General features: G+C 39.7%; 1 protein-coding gene across 1 annotated transcript in view; it reads right to left on the bottom strand.

Moving 5' to 3' along the window:
* Window positions 1-22,691, bottom strand: part of LOC104624515 (high affinity cAMP-specific and IBMX-insensitive 3',5'-cyclic phosphodiesterase 8A-like) — a gene marked incomplete at its 5' end in the record, with an annotated part of 31,077 nt that overhangs the window by 4,462 nt on the left and 3,924 nt on the right. Inside the window, 11 exons of the mRNA XM_010291902.1 lie at window positions 3,397-3,529; window positions 4,391-4,608; window positions 7,415-7,613; window positions 10,331-10,466; window positions 10,733-10,781; window positions 13,421-13,585; window positions 14,215-14,285; window positions 15,515-15,592; window positions 16,555-16,597; window positions 16,698-16,749; window positions 18,021-18,109. Of these exons, the coding sequence (XP_010290204.1) occupies window positions 3,397-3,529; window positions 4,391-4,608; window positions 7,415-7,613; window positions 10,331-10,466; window positions 10,733-10,781; window positions 13,421-13,585; window positions 14,215-14,285; window positions 15,515-15,592; window positions 16,555-16,597; window positions 16,698-16,749; window positions 18,021-18,109 (1,233 nt within the window). The remainder of the gene's footprint in view (window positions 1-3,396; window positions 3,530-4,390; window positions 4,609-7,414; window positions 7,614-10,330; window positions 10,467-10,732; window positions 10,782-13,420; window positions 13,586-14,214; window positions 14,286-15,514; window positions 15,593-16,554; window positions 16,598-16,697; window positions 16,750-18,020; window positions 18,110-22,691) is intronic.

The raw sequence follows: 22,691 nt of genomic DNA, 5'->3' as shown, positions 1-22,691 counted from the left end.
CCGGCTGAACTGAGAAACTCCCAACCAAAAGAAGGGAAACATTTTGCTTCTTGTTTTCAATAAAAATTATACAGCATTTGTCTTTCTTCCCATCGAGTAGAATTTGCTATGAATCACAAATGCCTTGTGAGGCAGATTATTTCCCTGCAGCCCCCAGGGCTGTATGTCACTGTATTTGTTTTTACTGACTGACTGCACAGGTCCAAGCCTCGTTCTTCATCAGCAACAGTTATCATCTCTCCATAACATGCAAGAAGAGGAATTTGGTTCTTTGGATGGATGCTGCTGCTCAAAAACCTGCTGCATCCCAATTCTTGGGTCTTGGAGAAGGGGCTCTGTTCACTGAGCCAGGCCAGTACAGAGCCCTCCAGCAGAACCAGGTGCCCTAGGGTTGTGTACTCCACAAGGTTAGCCAGTGCAGGGCCCTACACCCAGCAGCAGCTCCCTTGGTCTCCTCCATGTCTCTTCCCTCCCTACACTGAATGCTGCTACGCTCACTCAGAGCGGCTGTCCAACTGCATCCCTGCATATTTTCAAGAGCTATAAAGACAAGCCATTTTTCAGGAGTACTGAGAGAATACGTCCTCTAGTGAGCCTGCATGACGGACTACACTGGGGGGTGAGCAGGGATGCAGTATGGTAGCACTGGGATGAGTAAAGGAGCTACCCTCAAGGAGCTCCTTCATCTGCAGACCATCGTGCACAGACAGCAAAGTGCCCTGTTTTTTCCTGGCTAGCTCACTTGCTTGTAATCTACCAAGAATTGCTCCCCTTCTTTTCTTCTTGTTTGTTACAATCAAGAAATTGAGCAGAGAAATGTTTAGCCTCACAATTTTCCATCTATTTTATGTTTCCATTAAAATATCCTGAAACAAAAAATGTCTATCAGGCATTCCAATAAATGTATTAGCATGTTATTTCTTAAAATTGTTCTAAGCAAAACTGGTTCTGTGGAAAGTTCCCCAATCATGAATTCACACATATGTATGTTTATAAGAAAGGTCTACAATGAAACAGCTTGATCATCTACCGTTACGGTTGTAGGCTAGCCTGCAGGCTGACACTTCACATTAAAAGATTTTGTTTAATAATGTTCATAACTGCCAATTTAGATTGTTTGGTTGAAGTTTCCCCACCAGGTGTCCGCCTCAGGCAAAGACTTTTTCCCCCCTGAAAACTGCAGTTAAAAATGTTTCAGTGGCTTCTAAATATGAGGTTGGGGGAAATAAGCTCTTCATGCTGATGTTAAAAGTTATTGCTGATTTTTTCTTTTTTAATACCCTCACATCTTTATGAGTGAGGACCTGGAATTTAGTTGGAGGGATGGTTTTGGGGTAAACTGCTGGACCAGTTACAAACTTTGGAGAAAAAAGTTGCGGTTTGTGTAGACTCAATAGGGATTGCTGGGCCTGGGACTGAAAAGGACTCTCCCTGCAACTGTAGTTCTTGGCTGTGCTGGACCAGGCACTACCCAGGCCCCAGTTTTCTAGCTAAGAACAGGGAGCCTGTCTCTCTTGTACTTGCACTAAACAAAATCTGCAGAAAAACAGCAGCAGGGAAGCGGAGGTTGTCGCCTGAATTCAATATGAAAAAAGGTGAAGAGAAGGAGTAGAGTGACACAAAAGTCCTGAGAACTGTGAAGGAGAGGAGACTGGTAAGCAAACAGAACTGAAAGAGGGGAGGATGGCTGAAAAAGGAGGGACTTGTTGAGTGAGAAAGCTAGCGCTGGAAAACAGAGGAGGAAGAGAGGTAGAGCTAGTGAGAAGCCAAGGAGCACAACGGTGGGCAAGAAGTGAAAACAGCATGACAAGACAGTGGGCAGTGAAGGGGCTCTGAAGTCAGAGCACAGTCAGTGAAAAACAGAATCTGACGGTACAGTTGAGGGCTGACCGCATCATAACATGTGTATACAAATGGAGCCAATAGGTTGAAGAGATGGTGGTAGTCCTGTCACTTGGTAACCTTTGACAACAACTTGACAATTTAAGCCTGTTTTTTCACCATGCTTCCTTTATTTGTAATAGGTAGGAGACTAAACTGTGTTAAGCCTTTTTTATGGCTTAGCTATTAAATCATCAATCAATCTAAAGACTAATGTGTGCACAAACTAGTTCTGGTCTTCTCTAGGTTCTGGTAGCAGTGAACAGGCACTTGTGACAAAGCGTAGATAGGTCCTGGGCAGTGAACTTCATAATTACACAAGGTCCAACACAGCACCCACAAAAATCAACAGTAATAATCTGTCAGTAACTTTAAGCCACATTCTGTAACGTGAGGCTGTCTGGGAAAAACACTTCATAGCCACAGACTTAACAGTTTTTCTCCTAGTTAAGTCAGTAAAACCAGTATCCTACTGGGACTTTGGCTTCACATTCACATAGTTCTCATTAGCATCGTTGGGTGCCAAGAACAAAGCTAATTCTAGCATATACTCCTGTGGACAAAGGTAGTGTCCTCCAATTAAGCTCCAACCTGCTTCTGATGGGTGAAGGAACAGCACATGTTCCTCTCTCACCTTCAGATAATAAAAAGACTCCGCTCCCCCATTACACACAACACTCATAAACGTGGCTTTCTAAAAAACATGGTAAGAAAACACAGAAAACCGTTACAGCCCCTACAGGACGTTGCCACCAGTGCAAACTGTATTAAAACTGAAAATCTTCTCTTTGCAAAAAACCATTCCAACAAAATTATACACTGCTCTTACTGGCAACAAAACTGCTTGTTGAAGCTGTTATTGAAACTGGTGTGGTTTTTCAGAATGAGTTCCTAACAGGCAATTTCATTGTGTCCATGGGGTTCCAGATGGCTATTGATTATGTCTATATGATACATAATGCCACCATCATCTATTTCAAAGATTAAAAAAGAAAGTAGACAGAAAACCCATGAACACTGCCAGGCAGCGCTGAAGGCTAGGGCCCTCATTTCCAGAGAATGCGCCACATGGCAGTCAATATACCTGCCCTTATGCTGGACCACCAGCGGTTCCCATTGTGAGTGAGGGAGTAATTCAGCTTCTGTTCCGAGGCAAATCGTGGCCCCTTTGCAGAAATGGCCAACAACAATGCCAGGCCTTGCCACTAGCACTCTCTCCATGGGAGTGACCAGGTTCATCAAAGTGGCATTTCTAACAGGAAAATATACAGCCCAAGGTTCTGGTCCCAAGTAGATCATCATAGCACTGCAGTATTAATAGTGAGTCCCTCAAAATGTGTGATGACCATGTTAAGCAGAAGGGCATTCAGACACAGAGGTGAAAGACAGATTTCAAGTCTCTCTTTCTCCACGTTTCTGATGAACTTTCTCAGAATACCATGTGGGGATTTCCTACTACCAAGGGTTCCCAGTCCCTGCCTAGTCATTTTAAGAAGGACTTGCAGTGTCGCTTACCCCATTTTCTTCTAGCGCTGCCAAGGGTTTATTAATGCTGTTGACAAACTTGTTGACATGCTCAAAGTGCTTTGTCATTTCTGTTGCTAAGACCATGTCAATAATGGCTTGGCGAAGGGTTCGATACTCATTCCTGTTTAAAGAAGGAAACAATTAAGAATGCTGTCTGGTTCACAAAGGGCTGCTTGCTAAAACAAGTCTAACAAATGCTACAGATCATTTTCATTGAAGAGAGGTGCTAGAGGAAGAAAGAACGGTAATAAAGACTTGGGCAGCTGCATCTATGCTGGATGAAGTATCCTTTGGTGTGCAGAGGCATATGTGCTAGAGGCATTATTGGATCTCTAGGAGAAACAGTACAAGAGCTGGGAAGAAGCAGAGGCACCAGCTACTCGGGAGGGCTGCCAAGACATGCCACACTGGCATGTTCCCAAGGCTTTCAGCACAGACACTCAGCAGTGGCTCATGCTACAGCCAAGTTTTCAGCAATACTTTTCGCTGTATCTTGAGACAGCCACGACAATGGTCACATCCTCACCCTAAATGCCTTTCTAGGGCTGGAAGAAGAACAACAGGTCCTTCACTATCCTTCCCATTGCAACAAGGCATTTAATTTTTGACTGATGCGCTGTGACTCTTTCTAACCTTGTTCTGCCCAGCAAACACCTACCTACTCAAGCCATAGCTTGTCTTCTACATCCAATGATACAAAATGATACTCCTAGACTTGCTAAAGTCTTAGGACTTACACTAAGTTCCTTAGATAAGGTCCGCCTTTTTATCCACAGGAGGAATAGAAATCATGGGATTACTCCGAAGCCTCTTCAGGACAGGCACAAGCACTCTACTGTTTCAAAAGCAAAGTTCCACAAGAGCTACAGACAGTTATCCACAAGGCACTGCCCTCCTCTAGGATGCTTGTTTACGTTATCTGGTCTTACACAGAAGACAGAGATGTTAGTGGGTAGACAAGGACCCTGGGTTTTAAGCTTACCTCTCCATGTTCTTAAATATATTGCATTTGTCATCCCGGGTGGTGAGCTGGAAAGCCAGGGCAGCATGATGGCTCTCCAGCACTGCGGTGTCATTGTAGAGAATTGCTAGCTCACTGCCAGCATTGCACAGGAAAGAATTTGTTCTTCCTGGGTGATCCACGTCATGAACTGTGGCAGCAATGAGTGCAGCAACCTCATCAATCGGATCCAAAGTTTGCTGAAAATAGAAGGATGCTTAGTTTTCCTGGCAGACTCATTAGAAACCCTACTCTGTCCATAAGATTAAGCCAAGTTGCTGAGGAATAAAAGCCAGAACTCTGCAAGTCAGTAAGGGTCAGATGTTCTACACAGCACAATGGAAAATTCATTATAAGCTTCACTGAACAGTGCATGACTTTTTGGGCCATTGTGTGCCTCTTGAATTTTGCTTTAGCTACACCTTTGACAAAGCACATCAAATAAAACAAATGCACTGTAATAAATTAGTTTGTGTTTTGTACAACAAAGAAACCACCTTCACTTGGATTTAGGGTATTTGGCTTGGAAAAAAGACCAATACTGCTAAAAATTGTCCTGTTTCCACCAGACCCCTTCATTTCTTTTGGAAACTTAATGCGTCCTAATCACATCCCACTTATGTGCTGGCTAGGTTTACAGTTTCTAAGGAATGTTTCCCATATATCCAGTTCTATAACAATAGTATCCTGGGGCTATACCTAATATGAATTCTATGAAGAATACCTGATGGTTTCCATCCATGAAAAAATTACATGACACACTGTTCTATACTTTCTGTATCAGATTCTGATTCTCTTAGCATGCTGCACTCCATGCTTTATGTCTACTTACATTGGTCATTGCTTTATATCTAATTATATCTACCCTATAATGAAATACAACACTATCTGATTTTTAAGGTTTTATACTTACGTTTTAATACTGTATTAATAGCATAAGGAAGAAAAAGCATCTCAGAAATACATTGTATACATTTGGAAACTAGCCTTTATGCTGGATTTTTGTGAAGGATCACAGATACCAAACAATTATGTTAAAAATTTTAATAAAATTAATGAGATTAGCAGAAAGAGACACAAGAGCAGAAATGTTCCCAGTTGAATCTGGGAGCAAGACAGATAATTTCCATTCCAATTAGCTTGAATTTAAGGTCCAAATTCTCTACTGGCTTTGACACTACCATTCAGAATGGTTAGACTTCATAGGTGAAAAGACAATCTCTACCCTAGTTTACACCTCCTGAAATGAATGCAGTGACTTGACTTTGATGGAGGTAGGATATCATTCATTGAGGACTGTCAAGAAGGTCTTGTGGAGAACAAGAAAAGGCAAAGAATTATTTCTGCTCTAGGTTCATAATTAGCATTGTCTGAAATACTATCTGCCATGTGTTAAGCTTTTTCCTTCTTTCTCTCAGCTGCTGCTCATGGGATTCTATTTTTGTTGTATGAAGTTAGGAGAGAGAGATTTTTAGAACAGGCTCTCCTCAGAGGGACACACTGACCAGTGCTCAGTCTGGCTGAGAAAGACCTGTGCAGATGGGAAGTGGCCAGAAACTGTAGACTATTTGACCTGTAGGACCACAGCAGTGTATCTGACACTTATTTCCTGAGTCTGACATAATAAACTTCACAGATACTACAATACCTTTACCCCCAACTTCAGGTCAAGGATTCTAACTTTGTCATCTTAACTCCTGTGGCACAGAAGTGGAAATTATTCTGAGAATACTGCTTCAATTTGGGAGCCAGAAAATTTTCCCAGGCAAGAACAGAGTTCAATTTACTGAAAAAAGGTTTTCTTGGTGTGAATTTGAGTGGCAGAATCTGGCCTTCTATATTTAGGTTAAGCTGAACTCTGGACAACAGAAAAGCAGCTGGGCTGTACCTTTCAAAAGATGAAAAGAGAATTTTGAACTTTGATGCTGCTCCTTCTGTGCAACTTTTTTTTTTTTCTCTTCCTATGCCTAGAGAGGAATGGAAATAACATTCTGGAACAGGAGGCAGCAGTCATGCTTCTGTGGCATTGAAATGAGTCCAGATCTTGTCTGGTTTTCATAGATATACTTAGGAAGACCAGCTAAACCTCTGGCAAATTGGGGGCTCAAAATAGCCACTGAAGTTCTATTCCCACCTAGCATATCGTATTTGTAAGTCAGCCTCCAGAGAGCACACTAATGAGCTGCAGCACCAGGTTAAGGGAGTTACTACAGTTTTAATGAGCTGTCAGAAGCTTGTTTACCATCACAAATGTCTCAGCCAGGTGCCCATCATTAGCTCTATCCTTAGGCAGGCAATTCAGGGTAGGAATTTCTATCCAAAAATGCAACTTAGAAATATGCAGTGCCACTCCACTGCAAACACATGCGAGCACTGTTCTAATTCCCCTTCACCAGTCTGCCCTCTGGGCATGCGAGAACAAAGGTTGCTCTGATTTATTCTGGTTGTCAGTGGCTCTAATATACTACTGGGTGTTATTGTACAACGAACTTCGACAAGTAATCTTTTTCAATACTCTCCTCCAATGCCGTCTCTCTAAGCCTCAGGGCATCTCATCCAGTGGACAAGCTTTGGAAGCACTAAACCTGTTTTACAGCCTATATTGTCCTGGGAGTCTTCTGCGAAATGACCATCGCAAAGCATAAGAGATGGCAATTTATTACATTAAATCTGTATTTGGCATGTACCGTCACACAAATAATTATGTCATTATCTCACCTATCCGAGAAAGTTTAACTATACAATGAAGTTTTGTCTTAAAATGAGGTTTTCTTATTCTCCTATCAAGAATAGCTCAATTCCTGTAATACTAGTATCCATCCTTCCACATATAATATAAGAGAGATCCTAGAACTCATGTAAAGCAGCCCAGTTCCTTGACCTCAGAGTTACCAAACTAGTTGGCAATAGGTAGACATTTGAGTCTTGGCATCTTTTTTTGAGAGATCTTCCTTTGATCACACCTGTACTTCTCACCTACACTATTTTTTATAAATGTAGACTCACCTTCACTCTTTCTTTAGACAAGAAATAAGCAGTGGCATGTAGTACATCTGCTGAATGAGTAGAATTATGGTAGGAGTTGGAGGAATGGTAGTTAGCTTCAATAACTTGTAACCATGACCTCAGAGTTGATTCTGAACAGTTTAGGAATTCACAGATTCCAAAGCGAGCAAATATTTTGAGACCCAGATAAACCAAAGGCCTGTGGAGCAAAATGAACACAAAGTTTTAAAACAAAGGAGGTTGAAAAAATATTACATAGCATAAATAGTGTAAATCTATACAGTAGTTTTAACCAATGACATGTCAGATTAGCTATAAAGTTACTTGTTCCAGAATTACAATCCAGACCTGTAGATATGTTCTGCGTACCCATTACATGCACACTCTCACAATCATGCCAGTTCCTGACACTTCCAGGAATATTAAATATTCCAGCTCCATATGGCTGCTGTACTACATGTAGCAGTATTTTGGGGCTTGGGGAGTCTATGTTGGGTAAATGTGGACTGCAGTCAAGATGAAGTAAATTAGCAAGTACTAAACTCTGTGCATGAGAGGAGGGAGGTAATCTTGGTGCTGCCACAGATTCCTAAACTGTGTTTAGATTAAGTATATCTATACTATATAATGCTGCAATCACTATTCTTTCTGCACTGCAGATCTGCTCCATTTCTTTTATGCCTACCCTATCAGGCTTCCATTGCTCATTGACTTCGCTTGCAATAGAGGATGAGAGATGGAGGTATTCTGGAAGCAAACTACCAGGCCAGAGTATGCCATTTCTAGAAGACTATAAGGGCCAAATGAACCTTCAGGCTAACCCCATCAAAGACCTGTCTCCAAAAATAGCCAACATCACTGTATTCCAGTACTCTTGCTTCTCCCAGGCCAAACTGCACAATTTAAACCCAGATAACTGGCAGGTGAATGAAGATGAGAACAGCAGTACAGAATATTTCTAATCTGAAAGCTGTGAAAGTGCAATATGTTTAATACAGCAAATAAAAAAAAAAAAGTTTTAGTCCACTAGCCTTTTTTCGAACCCAGTTCATATCGCTGTTTTCTTATTCAATACATTGTTTGTGTAAGAAGAACAGGTATAGTGGTAAATATTTTCAAACGTGAAGTCCTAAAAATACATCTTAAACCTTATTTTGGCACCTATCTTTGTTGCTTGATTCCAGATGCATCAAGCACTCTGATTTTTAGCTGCACCTGATAGGTGAGGTGAGGTCATTTAGAGCTGGATGTACATCTTTTGGCAAAAATGCCCAACAATACCGTGTCATATACTAGATTTATAATATACTGAAGTTAAATCCCCCTTAATCCCTCCATGTAGCACTGTCAGACAAAGGTCTCTCCAGGTTTCTGTGTTAGTGAACTGTAATGCACTGAAGCTTAGATTTAATGAATTATCTTGGCTTTACTACCATATGTCTGCTTGGACTTGAAGACAATACTAATAACATATTTATACCTGTGATTCATTGAAGATCACTTTAATTCTCTTAATAAATTAATTGTCTTTATTTAAACACAGCAGGAAGCAAACATAATTATAATACCTTTAATAAGAGGACAGGCAACAAAGTACCTCCTTTGTCCCTCTGTGGTCTCTCCTGATCAGTAAGAACAGAGAAACCCGTCTGGTGATCTCATGCATGTTGGCTATCTGGTGATCTCATACAAGTTGGCTGGGATAATTAATTCTTAAGTTACTGCAATGTGCACATTAAATGTTGTAAATCACACAGACTGACTATATTTTGACTTTTTTTTTTTAATTATCATATCTTGGCACTTCATTAGAAATGGAAAAATGTAGCAAAGCAAAAAAAAAAAAACACACCAAAACCAACCAAACCAAAACAAACCCACCCCTAAAGTAACTGTATGCAAATTTCCTTACTTACAATAAAATCACCTCAAAGAAGAATAAAAACCTTTTTTTTTCCCCCCCACTTTTTTTGACTCATAAAACCATGGTCTAAAATGAAGTGCATATATTTTAACTAAATGCTTGCTATTTTTCTTAGACATTGCTTTTGAATACCTTTCAAAGCTCTCACAGATCTGGGATTTTGACAAGGGTTTAGGACAGTCAATTCATTGCAGGATCTAGCCTCCAAATTAGTGTCTCGTGTAAGCTTTAAGCTAAGACAAGGCATGATACATGAAACTAGACCAAAAGGAGAACTTTTGCTAGGCATCGGAAAATAAAAACAAGGATTTGAACAGAAAGATCAATTTACAGTCTTAGTGTAAGCATTTGTTACTAATGAAGTACAGTCTATCAAAACTGCTGATCTGCTTTTGAAAACTGATGGAAAAGGTATGCCCTACTTATATATATCAGTAAATACTCATCAGTTAATCTTATGCATAAAATGTAGCCTGCCAAGATTTTAGAATAAAGACCTTCCTCTAATCCCAGAGAAAAGCAATGGGAATTCTGCTGAAAAGCCACATTTGAACTGTTTAGGAATAAAAATTACCCAGTTACATGGAAAGAAAATAAAACACGATCTGTATCAACTGATCATGTTGACTCTGTGTGTAGTTGGCCATAATTTGAATTTGAATCCCCACAGGACAAGAATTTGATTTGTAGAACTTTTTTATTCTTTAGAACAGAAAAGGAAGGCTTTTAAAATTATGTTGTTTTGTTATTATACCATATCAAAGATATATAATCTTCACTTACATCTAATGGGAATCTGCAGGAAATTGTTTATGATGAAAAAGAAGATACTTAATTGTGTTCATACACAACTAGAAATGACAACGAGAAAACTTCAAACATTTGACTTTGAAAATAACAGTAATTCCATCTTAAAAGTACAAGTAGAGAAATTAAAGAGCTCATTACAGGATGACATTTAAGTCAGTTTTCAGACTCTTGAGTCTACTGACCTTTTATGGGTGGCAGCCTCGAGTTCAAAGATATCAAAATCCCAGTGTTCTTCATTTTCCATTGCCTGTGTTATCCGTGGGGGTATGTCATTGAGGGAGATTGGAGAGATCAAACTGCCAGCGACCTGATGAGTTTCTGTTGAGGAGTATATTTGCAGATGACTATTAATACCCCCAAGGTACACTTTTACTCAGTGTACGTGTTTTCTTTTCTGTAGTAACACCTGGCAACTCTCATTTCTATAAAGCCCAGTAACACTGCAGAACAATGCTTATAAATAAAACCAAAACAAATCAAAACCAAACAATGCTTATTAAAAAGAACATCTGATCACACTTCCCCTGTTTTTTAGATTTCTTAACATGTTTTAATATCTGAGTAACCACGAAATTAAAACTTACGTTTTGCTGACAATATGTATTCATTCCCTGATAATCTTCGTAAACCATCCTGTTCAATAAAAGTTGAGAGTTACATGCAGGTCATTGTACAAAAGGTCTATAAGATGATGACACCAAATAGTAGCACAATGACTTTAGAGGAGCCTGACTACAACCTGTCACAGTCATCAAAGCTGCCTCTCCCTTATTTTTTGTGTATTGTTAACATTTTACATATAGTTATATGTATATATAGTTATATATATACTGTTAACTACTTTACATATAGTTCATAATGGATGAGCAACTGCAAAACATGGGATACAATATGAACTGAGATAGGTAAGAACTCAAATTTCTCAAGTGCAGATGGAGGTCTGGAATTACAGCCTCACATCCACCTTTGTCTGGACAACACACACACAGGTTCTGGATGCGTGCCACAAACTGGACACGGTATGTCCACATACATATGGCACATCAACAAGCAAAGGTGGGTGCTGCGAGGGAATGGATGGAGACATGCTTCTGCTCTCCTCCTCCTGGTATTGGCAGATCAGGTCACCTCAGCAGCATAAGAATCTCATGATTTGTTGCTGGGATTGCAGAGCAACAAATTATGCTGAGGCTTCCCTTCTATCAAGGAAGAACGTGTGCTTGTTTATTCTCCAGTTCAGTGCTTAATGCTGGCATGATGCCTAGACGTGCAAACTGAGGTGAAGGATTAAAACTAACAGAATGATATATGTAAAATTTACTTTTCAGCTCATAATTATAAATGCTGTGGCCCAAATCCTGCTTGCTCTTTTGATGTGTACAGCTGTTAGTTACTGCACATTAATGTTTAGTCCATGATGTAAAAAACCAGTTATTTAAAAAAAAAAAAAATTCTGAATGCACCTTACTAACAACGTTACACACTCAAAGTATAGCAGAAGTAAATGTGGATGCTATATCTGAACATGCAATGTCTGCGCTTAAAAGAATTGTTATAGCTCATTTTTATTTTCACATTTGTAAGTAAATTAGTCTGGAGCTTTGTGATTTAAAAGGAAAGGGAGTGCTACTCCTATACCTGGCTCAGTGACTCTTCAATACCATTGCTATGACACAAATCTTTAGGACACCAGATACTGCATGATTTAGAATCAAAGATTAGTTTTTTAACAAGAATTGAAATAGCAGGTGTAATTGTATCTGGCAAATCCATCTTTGAACTCCAAATGCCCTTCCCATTATGAATTCTGCTTGAGAGTCAAATCCAATAACCTACTACTTGTTCCGCTACTCAGACATAACTTCTGAACATGAAGTGGAATAATATGATTCTGTTTTCAACCGACCCTTTGCTGGAAAAAATGTTTCTCCCAGATCATTTTAAAACTCATACTATACCATATACCCTCATGCTCTGAAATGGGATTTTCTCAGCTTTTCTATTGCTCCATAAAATAGCCTTTGTTTTATTTTTAGAAAGGATTTTGTATTTTGCAATATTGTTACCTACATGTTCTGGGACCATGGACTGACTAGTCAGAATATAAATCTATGTAAGAATCAACAATTCACAAAAAAGAGAAAACAGTTGAGTTTATGGACTGTGTGTATTCAGCAGCAGAAAAGATTCACTTTGAGACTCTAATGATTACATGTATCAATATTCTTCCTATATTTTTATAATTAAGGTAACAATATATTTTGCCTACTGACTTAGTAAATTCAACCCTATATGAACCATTCAGGTGTCCTCCTGGAATTCTTGAAGTCTGTTTCTCTTGATTAGATATTTGCTGTGGTATTTTAAAGGGCAAAAACGTATTTAAACTGTTTCAAGATTCTGATAGATACTGCAAAGGCATCTTGATAGTTACAGCATGAAATGATAATAGCCCAGAGACATCTCTGAAAAGCTCATATCTTGTGAGCCTTTTTGCATCCTGTCAAATTTTTTCCTGATGTAGCCTTTTATATGCAACCTACAGACTAATGGGAAAACATATCCTTAAGACACAGGTAACATTAATCCAAGTTCATCTAGTTGTTATCAGGAGGGTTAGACTCCAGGCTCTGAAGGTTTGGGTTCGTGTTTTGCTACGTGCCCTTTGTTCAACTTTGGGTACCACACTTCTTTTTCCAATGCCTCTGTTCCTCTTTTCATAACATAACAACACTAATACATGCCTCCTTCAGTCTTTTTCTTGCCTTATTTATTTAAATTATTAATTCTGTGGAGTATGATTGTCTTTTAATACGCGAACATTAATGTTTCTAGCTCAAAGCACTCTGATCTTTCTATGGGTCTCTACGGGTACAAATATAATCCAAGAAATAGCAACAAAACATATTTTGCATTCTTTTGAAAACACATTCTTTCTATACACTGAAAAGCCCCCAAAACATGCCCTTCTAATCCAAATTAATAATACAAGCATCTAGCTATCTTTCTTCCTTTCCCATCTATACCTTTCTTAATTGAATCACGTTGAAAAAAGAATTGGTTTTCCTTTCCATTTCTAGCAAAACTAATGCTTCAAAGGGACTAGTCAATTTTCTTTCCACTTTCAGAGATACATTATTAAGGTATGTGCGCAGTTTTTCCTGAAAATTTGGCATTGTAGAGACAAAGCACATGCCAGGTGATAAAGATTGAGTAACTGGGAAAATCAGGCAGTGGAACATTAATCAATAGCTGTTTATGAGAGTACTTACTGTCATTAACCCTCCAACAAGGTCACTGGTATGTGGATCCTCATCTTTTGTCCCCAGTTGTGGAGAGTACAATTCAGTGGTTCTTAAAATCTCCAAGACCCGGTCTAAAGCTTCTGCAACTGGCATGGGACTGCTCTCTTGTGCAGCATTGATGATGTTTATTACCTAGTTTAGCATTAGACAGGTTTTGAATTTAGAATTCATTTAAGAAAGCAGACATTCATCAATTACTATGGAAAACTCATAGCAAATAAACAAAATCTACAACTTTAATCCACATGTGGGAGAAAATGAAAAGGGATCTTAATAAAACACTGATGTTTGCTACTGACTCTGGCAACAAGATTGTAGCCTTAAAGACAGTAGTCTTATTAATGACTTTCCCATTCAAAGCACAGCATCAAAATATCTCTGAATGGATTTAATATAACCTTCTTCCATTTGCCTCTCTCAATTTATTAAAGAGCTGATTTTTGCCAAATATTTGAATGGCTTCAGAAGGCAGTGTACAATGCATAAGTGAGAAGGAGGAACTCTATTCTCTCCTTCACATAGACAGAAGTCCTTAAAAAGGGTCGTGCATTGGCTGACCACATGGAGGGCATGCTACTAAGCAGGTGTAGGAGAACTTTGTTCAGAGCATCTGGCTTTTTGGAGCTCCACCAGTGGGCAGGTGGAACAGGGGAAGAAGTGGCACAAGAGGCCGGCACTGCCTTGCTCCTCAGTACTGGAGCCTTGTGCCCTGGTATTTCAGTACAGCACAACTGACAACAGCTACTGACAGTGCACAGTACCTTGGTGATGGGTGCTTCAATAGTCATGGAATGTATCCTGGCCATAGAAGAGTGCCGCCTTTGTGAGCTGCCTGTGTGGAAAATAAAGCAGAATTTGTATCCTGATTTCAGCGACAAGGCATGACAGGAGGATTCAGCCAAGAAATCTTGATTCATTTTCTGAACTGCTTACCCTGCTGTACCCATCAGAGGCAATCTATTGCAGAATGCATACACATGCTTGTTATGCTAGGGACACACAGGTTCAAAGAGATGGTTGCTGAACCCCTGATATCCTTGATCAGAGATAAGTAGCTGTAACAGCCTGGCAAAATCATGGCTTTGTTTTTTTATTTTAACTAATTAAAATGTTCAATGAAAAGCTATACATATGTGTGTGTGTAAAAACTGGCAGGCACAGGTAGGTAACTATTGCACTTGGGTTATTACAGATATATCTACTTTTGCTGCCTGATGCAACATGACAAGTCATAATGAGTCAGCTTCCAAGCTGAGGTAAATCAGTGAAGCTCCTCTGAAGTGAAGATATATGCCAAATTAAAACAGCAGAGGTTCTGGCCTATTATTCATTGGAAATTGAAAAACAAATCTTTTATATCAGTTAGCAATTTTGGTTCTGTAGAGAAAAGGCCAAGATGGGATTTTTCTGGATAATTATGTTGTGCTACCTATAAAATGCAGACACATCTCTGTTACTCTTTGTGCTGAGCAGCTCTTGAGAAGAAGAATCAACGCTATTTTTGCTATATTGGAGCATGACTGTATTCTCACTGGCACAGACCTACTTCCATGTTTCACTAGTGTATGCTGCCTAGACTAATGATGTATGCTTTAACAAAATCATGCAAGTATCAGCAACAGTTTTGAATATGTGAACATCTATCAAGTTTGGGGTGATCTAATGGGGCAAAATACAACACAGTGAAAAGAAAACAAAAATTATCTTCATATTTTTATCAAGATTAGAGGTGAGAAATGTAATCATTTGAGAGGTTTAGAGTTTGGCATTTGTACTTGAAAGTATCTGTATTGAATCTCATGAGGTCTTCCATGCAGGATGGTAGATGATAGCCTTCCGTTCTCCACTGGTTCAAAAAAAATACTCAAAATAGTTCAAGAGAAGAAAACGAGGCTGACAAATGCAAAGCTGTTCATGAATTGATGACTTGCTATTTTATTCGTGTGTGTGTATACAGACATACATACTTACCTATATTTGTATGTGTATGTATGATGGCACATAAAAATCTGAAAATATATATATATATAAAAATCAGAAAAATCTATTTGTTTAACATACCATCACTCCCTCGTGATGTTGTGGATCTGACATCTAGTGATCCTTTCCTCCTGTCTTTGTGTCTGCAGGTCTGAATATCTATGGAGAAAATGACATTGTACAATGACATTAAGTTGTGCCTAAGATGTATGTTAAAGGAACTGAAACTCAGAGAAAGCCTGATAGCAGCAGCTATTTACCACAATGCTTCAGCAGATGAAAACCAATGAAAGCTCCTTTTTAAACTCTTGCCCAGTTACACTGTCATGAACCCAGTCATGCCCTCTGGCAGAACACCCCTATGTGTTTTCACAGAAGGGATCTAACTGTGGAGGGAAAAGTTCCTCTCTTGACACAGTTACACAATTGTAGCTGTGAATACAACTTGTGCAACACACCTGAGTTCACTCAAGTAACAACTGCCACAAAGAACTGGTGGATCAAAGCAGACTGCACACTAGCAAACTAGGCAATGTATCCCAGGTCCCTTATCAACTCCAACAGATACAACCTGTGCGACCAAGGCTACCATTAACAAGTACCTGCAGCATAGATGCCAAGGATGTCTTAACTGAAGAGTTGGTATGTGGAATGATGGTGAATGGTAGTGTTGGCCATCCTCATTTCCACCCACGTGCAAATACCCCCCAGTACAGTTAAAAGCAATGCAAACATACATGCCACTAGCTATAGACCAGCCACAGCAACATGACAACTAGACGGCATCATTTCTCATTTTGTCACAGGGATCCACTACCTACAACTGAAATGTGACACTGAATCCATCAATACCGCAATACCAATTTGGGGCCCTATCACTGTATTTTCAAGGGCGGGTTGCTTTATATCACATCCAAAACAAATGAGGCAGGTAGAGAGGGCTTGTATTTACTTTCCTATTTTTCTGCCTTTTAAGCTGGATTCCCTGCTTGTTGCTAGCTAAAGAGTACTGTTCAGGCCATCCTGTGCAACTGTGGTTTTCAGTCAGATCACTAACAACGGGCTTTATTCTTTCCCCAGGTGCATTCTCCGCTTATTAGGACAGAAGAGATGTGTCGTACCTGTCTGAGATTCAGCCTGAACACGTTCACATGTCTTCTCTGCCTACAATTTAATATGAGAAATCCAGTTATTCAGAAATTGACCATTATTTTGTAATATTTAGGGCTCAAACTAAAGCAAGCATAGCACTATTTTCACTTACCTTATTGTTGTCATTGCACAGTCTACTAATTGACACATAGTGTCTAATCTTTCTGTAGGCAAAAAACAGCATGTTAATTCCCATCCGAACCTCAGCTCTAATTTAGCACTAATACACAAAATAGGTAAGAGCAACAAATTAATAGAGGACAAATTCTCTTCTGGCAGGAAGGCTCAATGGGAATGGAAAAAACCCACAGTTCTGCACATGATGGGGAACACAAAATAGAAGCATCTTTTGCAAAGATTGTCTCCTCCTCTTCCTCTCTGCCCTCCCCTCCCAGCTTCTTTTGGGCTACTGTAGGATGTTTCAGGTATGATATAAATGCAAAACATGCAACAGTGCAGTCCAACAATCAAAACCTTCTACAAGATTTAGGGGTTGAGCAATCAAACTGAAAACTATACCCTTGATTACCCAGAAACAGCTTCAAATGGGCTTAGATTGTTCCATAAGTATCAATGTATGTAATACTTATTGGTCTTACAAGTTTGGCACCTTAAGCTGAAACGTTTTCACTCTATTGATGGAAAGTAAAGAACATGAATTACTTCCAGGGATGAAATCAACCCAAACCACTTTTTTTTAGGAAGTAACTGCATGAAGAAGCTGCATGTGACCTTTCCTTCATGAAGACACACCTTTCTAAATGATTGTCTCAGCCAAGTCTGGAAGATAATGTGCCGTGCTTTTAACTAGTGTTTGAGTTGCCTTAGAGGACTTTGAAATTGCTACTGCATGCAATCTGACCCACTTTCTTTCCCAATATAATATAGAAGAACTCATCATAAATGTACCAATAACTAACATATACCTGTGTGTTCTAAATGCTCTATTTGGAGACCAAGTGGAAGTCGCACAAAAATCAAGACATGCTTGAATTTTGACCAGGATCAAAGCACACAGTGACCTCATCACATAAAGACACTCGTCAACAGCCATGAGTAGGTGAGCATGGAGTGACATAGTACAGGTGCACAGTGGAACAGGACATAGGTCCTAGTGGTCCCAAGACAATGCACAGAAAGAGAGGAGGCTGCACTTGCTCTTCAGGGAGCATTAGAAGAGTAAGAGTCACAAGTGAGCACATCTGCATCTTTGGCTCCTTTTTGGGGAGAGTTAGGAGAATTTCACTTTCCCTGCCCAGAGCACGTAAAGTTGATTTTGCCCCAAGGAATTAAATGCAGACATCTGATGCTCCCTTCCTTGCATAAGTTTCCTTTATACTCAGTAACAGGTTAATCCAATGTCTGTTGAAAGCAGCTGAACTCCAAACTGAGCCTCAACTCCAACCTAAACTATGGCTTTAGCTTTCATACTTACCCTCCCTGTCCAACAACAGGTAGTATCTTCACATTTTGTTGTATGCTATCTCCATTTTTCTTTTTCGCATAGTACATTCCTTGCCATTCCTGAAAAAGGAATTCAAGTGGAAGGAAGTTCAGATAAAACAGGAAGAGAAGCTGTAGCTTCATATGTTTTTTCATTGACGACTGCATTGACTCCTCCCAGGTTAGGAAGGTCAGTGAGAAACCATTATGCCAACCTGTCCGCCTTCACTTCCGGGCTGCACCGTCTCTCCTGCAGAGTTGGGAAGTCTTATCACTAGTTAACATTAAATATATCTGTGACTAAAAGCACTTTGGTATCCTAGCACATTTACTTTCCACACTGTCTGTTCAGTCTCAAAAAGTGGCAGAGATTTATCCTGGCTTTTTTAAAGCAAAAGAGAGCCTAGTAGAATAGCTACTGGATTCTGCCTCCCATCTGCTGACCTCTCATCTGCAAGCACTCTGGTCTCAGGATCACATTTAAGTAGACAATTTTTGAAGTATCAGATTGTCACTGCCAGTATCCTTGGTTTTTGATAAATTCATTAATGGGGAAAAAAAGACAGGGTGGAAAGAAATTTTTCATTTTGCGGTGAGAAGTCTTTTTTTTTTTTCCCCCACTGGAAATGAGACACTTCTTTCTAGTGCAGAGCCTCAGTTTCTCTTTCAACAAGACTCAGGAAATGTCCTTTCTCTCTTGTTTAAGATAGGCTTTTAAGTGAAATACTGTTAAAACAACCACTTTTGTTATGTAGAGATTTTAAATCCAGAAGGCACCACGATGGTGTAACACCCAGCCCCAAACCACCTCCCTGCAGTGGAGCCCACACCCACGCTGTGAAGCAGGAGAGCTCCCACGCCGATGCACGCAGACACGGCTAAACGCAGCTTCAGCAGACGCCGGGGCACGGGCCCCTTACCTGTTGCTCCCTCCCCATCCCCTCACCATGCTGCTGCTGCTGCTGCTTCTCAAACTGTGCTACAAATATCACAGCAAAGACATGTACCACAGCACTGGTGTCCCTCCCCGGGTCTCCCCTTGCACGTGGTGCCTGGATTAGAGTTGCCCCCTCACAGGGCTATTTAGGAAAATTCAGAGAGCGCAAAATTTGGGAACCGGGGGTCTCGCCCTTTCATTTCTGGCAGCAGCACAGAAGGCAGTTACCTTCCAACAGAGCCAGTCTTTTGTAACTTGGCAGCTGACAAGATTTACAATGTTGCCTACACATTTCCATCCCTAGAATAGTTGTTGTTGGTTCTTTTTAATAGATGCTTATTTTGAGACGGGCATCTAGCAAACACCAAGTATTAATGAATTATCGATTCCATATTGCAGATTCACTTAATACAAACTACCCATGCCAACTGCTGTTTTTCAGTTGAGTTCAACAGACCGTAGATGAAATCTTACAAACATATGTGAAAATACCTTCATGAGGCACATGATACATATTTATTGATGTTAGACTGACAGATCTCGCAGTCAATCAGGCCAGAGCACAGGTACAGAGAGAACAGTTTTGCATTTATGTTGATGGAGCCAGCAAATAAAGACTCCAGCCCGCAGAGAGCTGCATGGTGACAGGCTGTGCAGAAAAAAATATGAAAGGCTTTTCTGAGGAACTGTCAGAGAAAAGAACTTGTGCATAACAAATTGGAAAGCAAGCATAATATCTTCTCCTGTGAGTTGCATGAGGAATACAAATAAGATAAAGCAAACATCACACAATTCAATGCTCTCATAATTAAAAGTATGCATATCAATAGTTTCCTGACAACCAGGATGAGGCAGAGATGAGTAATCGATCTCTCACCCAGGTAATAAACCTGGAATATGCACAAAAGCATGAAGTCATAAAGTACAGCTTGGATAATTCTCTCATTGAAAGTGCATCCTTTTCAAGACAGGTTATTCACTAATGTATTCTTCTTAGTGAACAGATCGATTTTTCAACTTGTGAATTTCTAAAACCTGTGATACTGTGGCAGGAAATGTGTGAGGGAAAAAATCAGCACAATTCTGAGAAATAAGAGGTCCAAGCCAAACCCCTGCTGGTAGGTAAAGTTCTCCCAGGAACGGTACTTAAACATATTTTAAGAACACCATATGCTCTCTTACAGAGCCTCTGTCAGGAGTCCAACAGAGAAGAGCTACTTCACAAGACGAGCTGTCAGTCAAGCTCATCGTTATGTCTACATTACAGCCACACAAGTACAGTCATCAGTCACTTCTGCATGGCCTGATGTGCTGGGATCCAGTGCAGAGTAAAAACCATACACAGTAAAAAAAAAACCAGTTTCACCCTTTATAGAGTGAATCAACACTGAGGTTTCAAACTTCATTAAGGTAGCCATGGCATGCATCTACCCACTGAACATGCATGAATGGTAAGTAATCCACCAATTCAGTCTTCCTTTTAGATTGAGGCTTCTTGCACTAGACAGCAAAATTCAGCAAGCTACTTGTAGAAAACAGAGCAAACCAAAATAAACACAAGATGTCATGAAAACAACCTTACAGCAAGTAAGGCTGAGTTAGGAAGGAATTGCCATAGACCTTTATCATAAAGGCTGATCGCTCCCCCACCCCATCTGTAAAGATAGCTATCTTGCAAATAATTCCCAAGGAGTGAAAGCAATTGCATGTCTTGCCTGATTTATTGATAGCTATCCATCTCACTTCAGAAAAAGCGAAGCTAAAATAAAGAGCTTTGTGCCAAACTGCAGAGATGAGAGAGAGCAAGAATTCTAGTCAGATTTGCACATTTCATCTTAATGGCTCTAATCTGAATCATGCATCAGAAGCCTGAAGAAAGTACAACTTGTTTTTTAACTCCTCAAATATGGATGGGTGAAAATGCCTTTCAATAATGCTGGCTTCTTACAAATTGCAGCCAGCTGTAGTAACAAAAAATGACCTTCCAGAGATTTTTTTTTTTGCTAGGAGAAACAACATCGTGACCCAAGAATCCCTATGTACCATGCAATTAGCAACTTTTGTGTATAATGCCTATGAACTTTTGTTCGGATATACTGAACTTGCTCACAGCTCTATGTTTGTCAGCACAACTGGGGAAACGCTGCAAGAGTTCACCTTCCTAAATTCCATTTAAAGACTAGATGTTGAGTTATAGAGCTTGCGTTTTTCTAAAGATCAGAAAAATCTTGCTTTCTATTATTTTTGTTCTATTACTATGTTTGTTCAAAACAGAAAAGCCAAACCTGTTGACAGGACAGTATCACAGTAGTAGACAGCTGGCTTTTTTGGTATGCTATAACCTACAATAGCCAATATATAGCCTATTGTAATGGGAAGCAGCCTTTTAAATTTAGGGTATAGAGAAATCACAAGCCTGAAAACAACATACAGACCATGTCAGAATGATCCAGCCACAAGTTAGGCACCTCTGAAAATGCTGAAACATTTTGACACAAGTGATTTCAAACTAAAGTGCCTTCAAAAGGCTGCAGCATTTTAAAGGTTGCTCCGCACAGTTAACCTCTACTTGCAAATACTTCATGTAAGAATTTAATTTGCAATTCACTTTTCTGTTAATATGTAAATGTAAGGCTACATAGATTGCATACTATAAAATGTTCCAAAGGGAAATACCAAAAAAGATGTAAACAGAATATAGCCACCTAAACCAGCTTAAGCTGTTCCAGACAGACACGTTTAAATAAGTAGTATTTCATTAGCTCTTACACTTGGAAGTCCTAGCGACACGAATAAAGTAAGTGCAAGGAAAGAGATGGATTAGGGTTAGATTTCTATCATTCATAGAGTAAAATATATTTCCATTATTAAAGACATTTTTATCAGCACACTAAAATATTAAAAATTTGATCACTTCGTATCTTGAGAATTGATGTTGTGGATTTAAAGCCTGACACACCTAATGTATTTGAATCATAACTTAATAAATACTCCCTCCTAATATCAGTTTTGTATTACAGACATTTACTGAAATAATTTCAGTAAGGCAACAGAGGTGTGAAGCACCATAATCCAGACTACTGTCTATTGCTGGGATCTCTTCCAAAAGGCCCATACATGTAGAAATGAGCGACACATTCTTGTTGAAACGCACATGCAATCTGCACCCAGCTAGAATGCCGTTTTGTTGATGAATGCTTGTGTTAGTGCCCTGATTTACAGAGTATGAGTCATCACAACTTTGCATTGGTGCTTTTGCATCACTGCCTAGATACACAGTGTGCCATGATTCATTTTAGCACCTCACTGCTCTGTGTCAATAACATGCTGCTTCCCCACGGAGAGTCAGTATGACCCAACTAGCTACCCTGACTCAGGTCTGAGCATGGGCCATGACACAGCTACAAACACACCAATTCCCAAATCTCTGTGTGTAACATCCATGATCTTCTTCCTATAAGGTACTATGACATGCTCAATGCCATCAGAAGCATTTGCACCTCATTGTCAAAATGCAAATGAAAGCTCCTAGATGGATGGATCCTCACACTACAGCCACAACAGTCCCAAAGGAACATCATGGAGCTACCAGGCAAACAGTAATTACAGTCTCTCTGTAATGACCTCCCTTGAAGCCAGCTGCAATACCTCATGCATTTTCTTGGTGCAGCAAACATTTCTAATGGAAATCCATTAGACAGCTCCCATGTCATTAGAGAACAAAAG

This window comes from Phaethon lepturus, unplaced genomic scaffold (genome assembly GCF_000687285.1).
Source record: "Phaethon lepturus isolate BGI_N335 unplaced genomic scaffold, ASM68728v1 scaffold32507, whole genome shotgun sequence".
NCBI lineage: Eukaryota > Metazoa > Chordata > Aves > Phaethontiformes > Phaethontidae > Phaethon > Phaethon lepturus.
The sequence above is the reverse complement of the archived record's forward strand: the minus strand, read 5'-3'. Positions and strand labels throughout refer to the sequence as shown.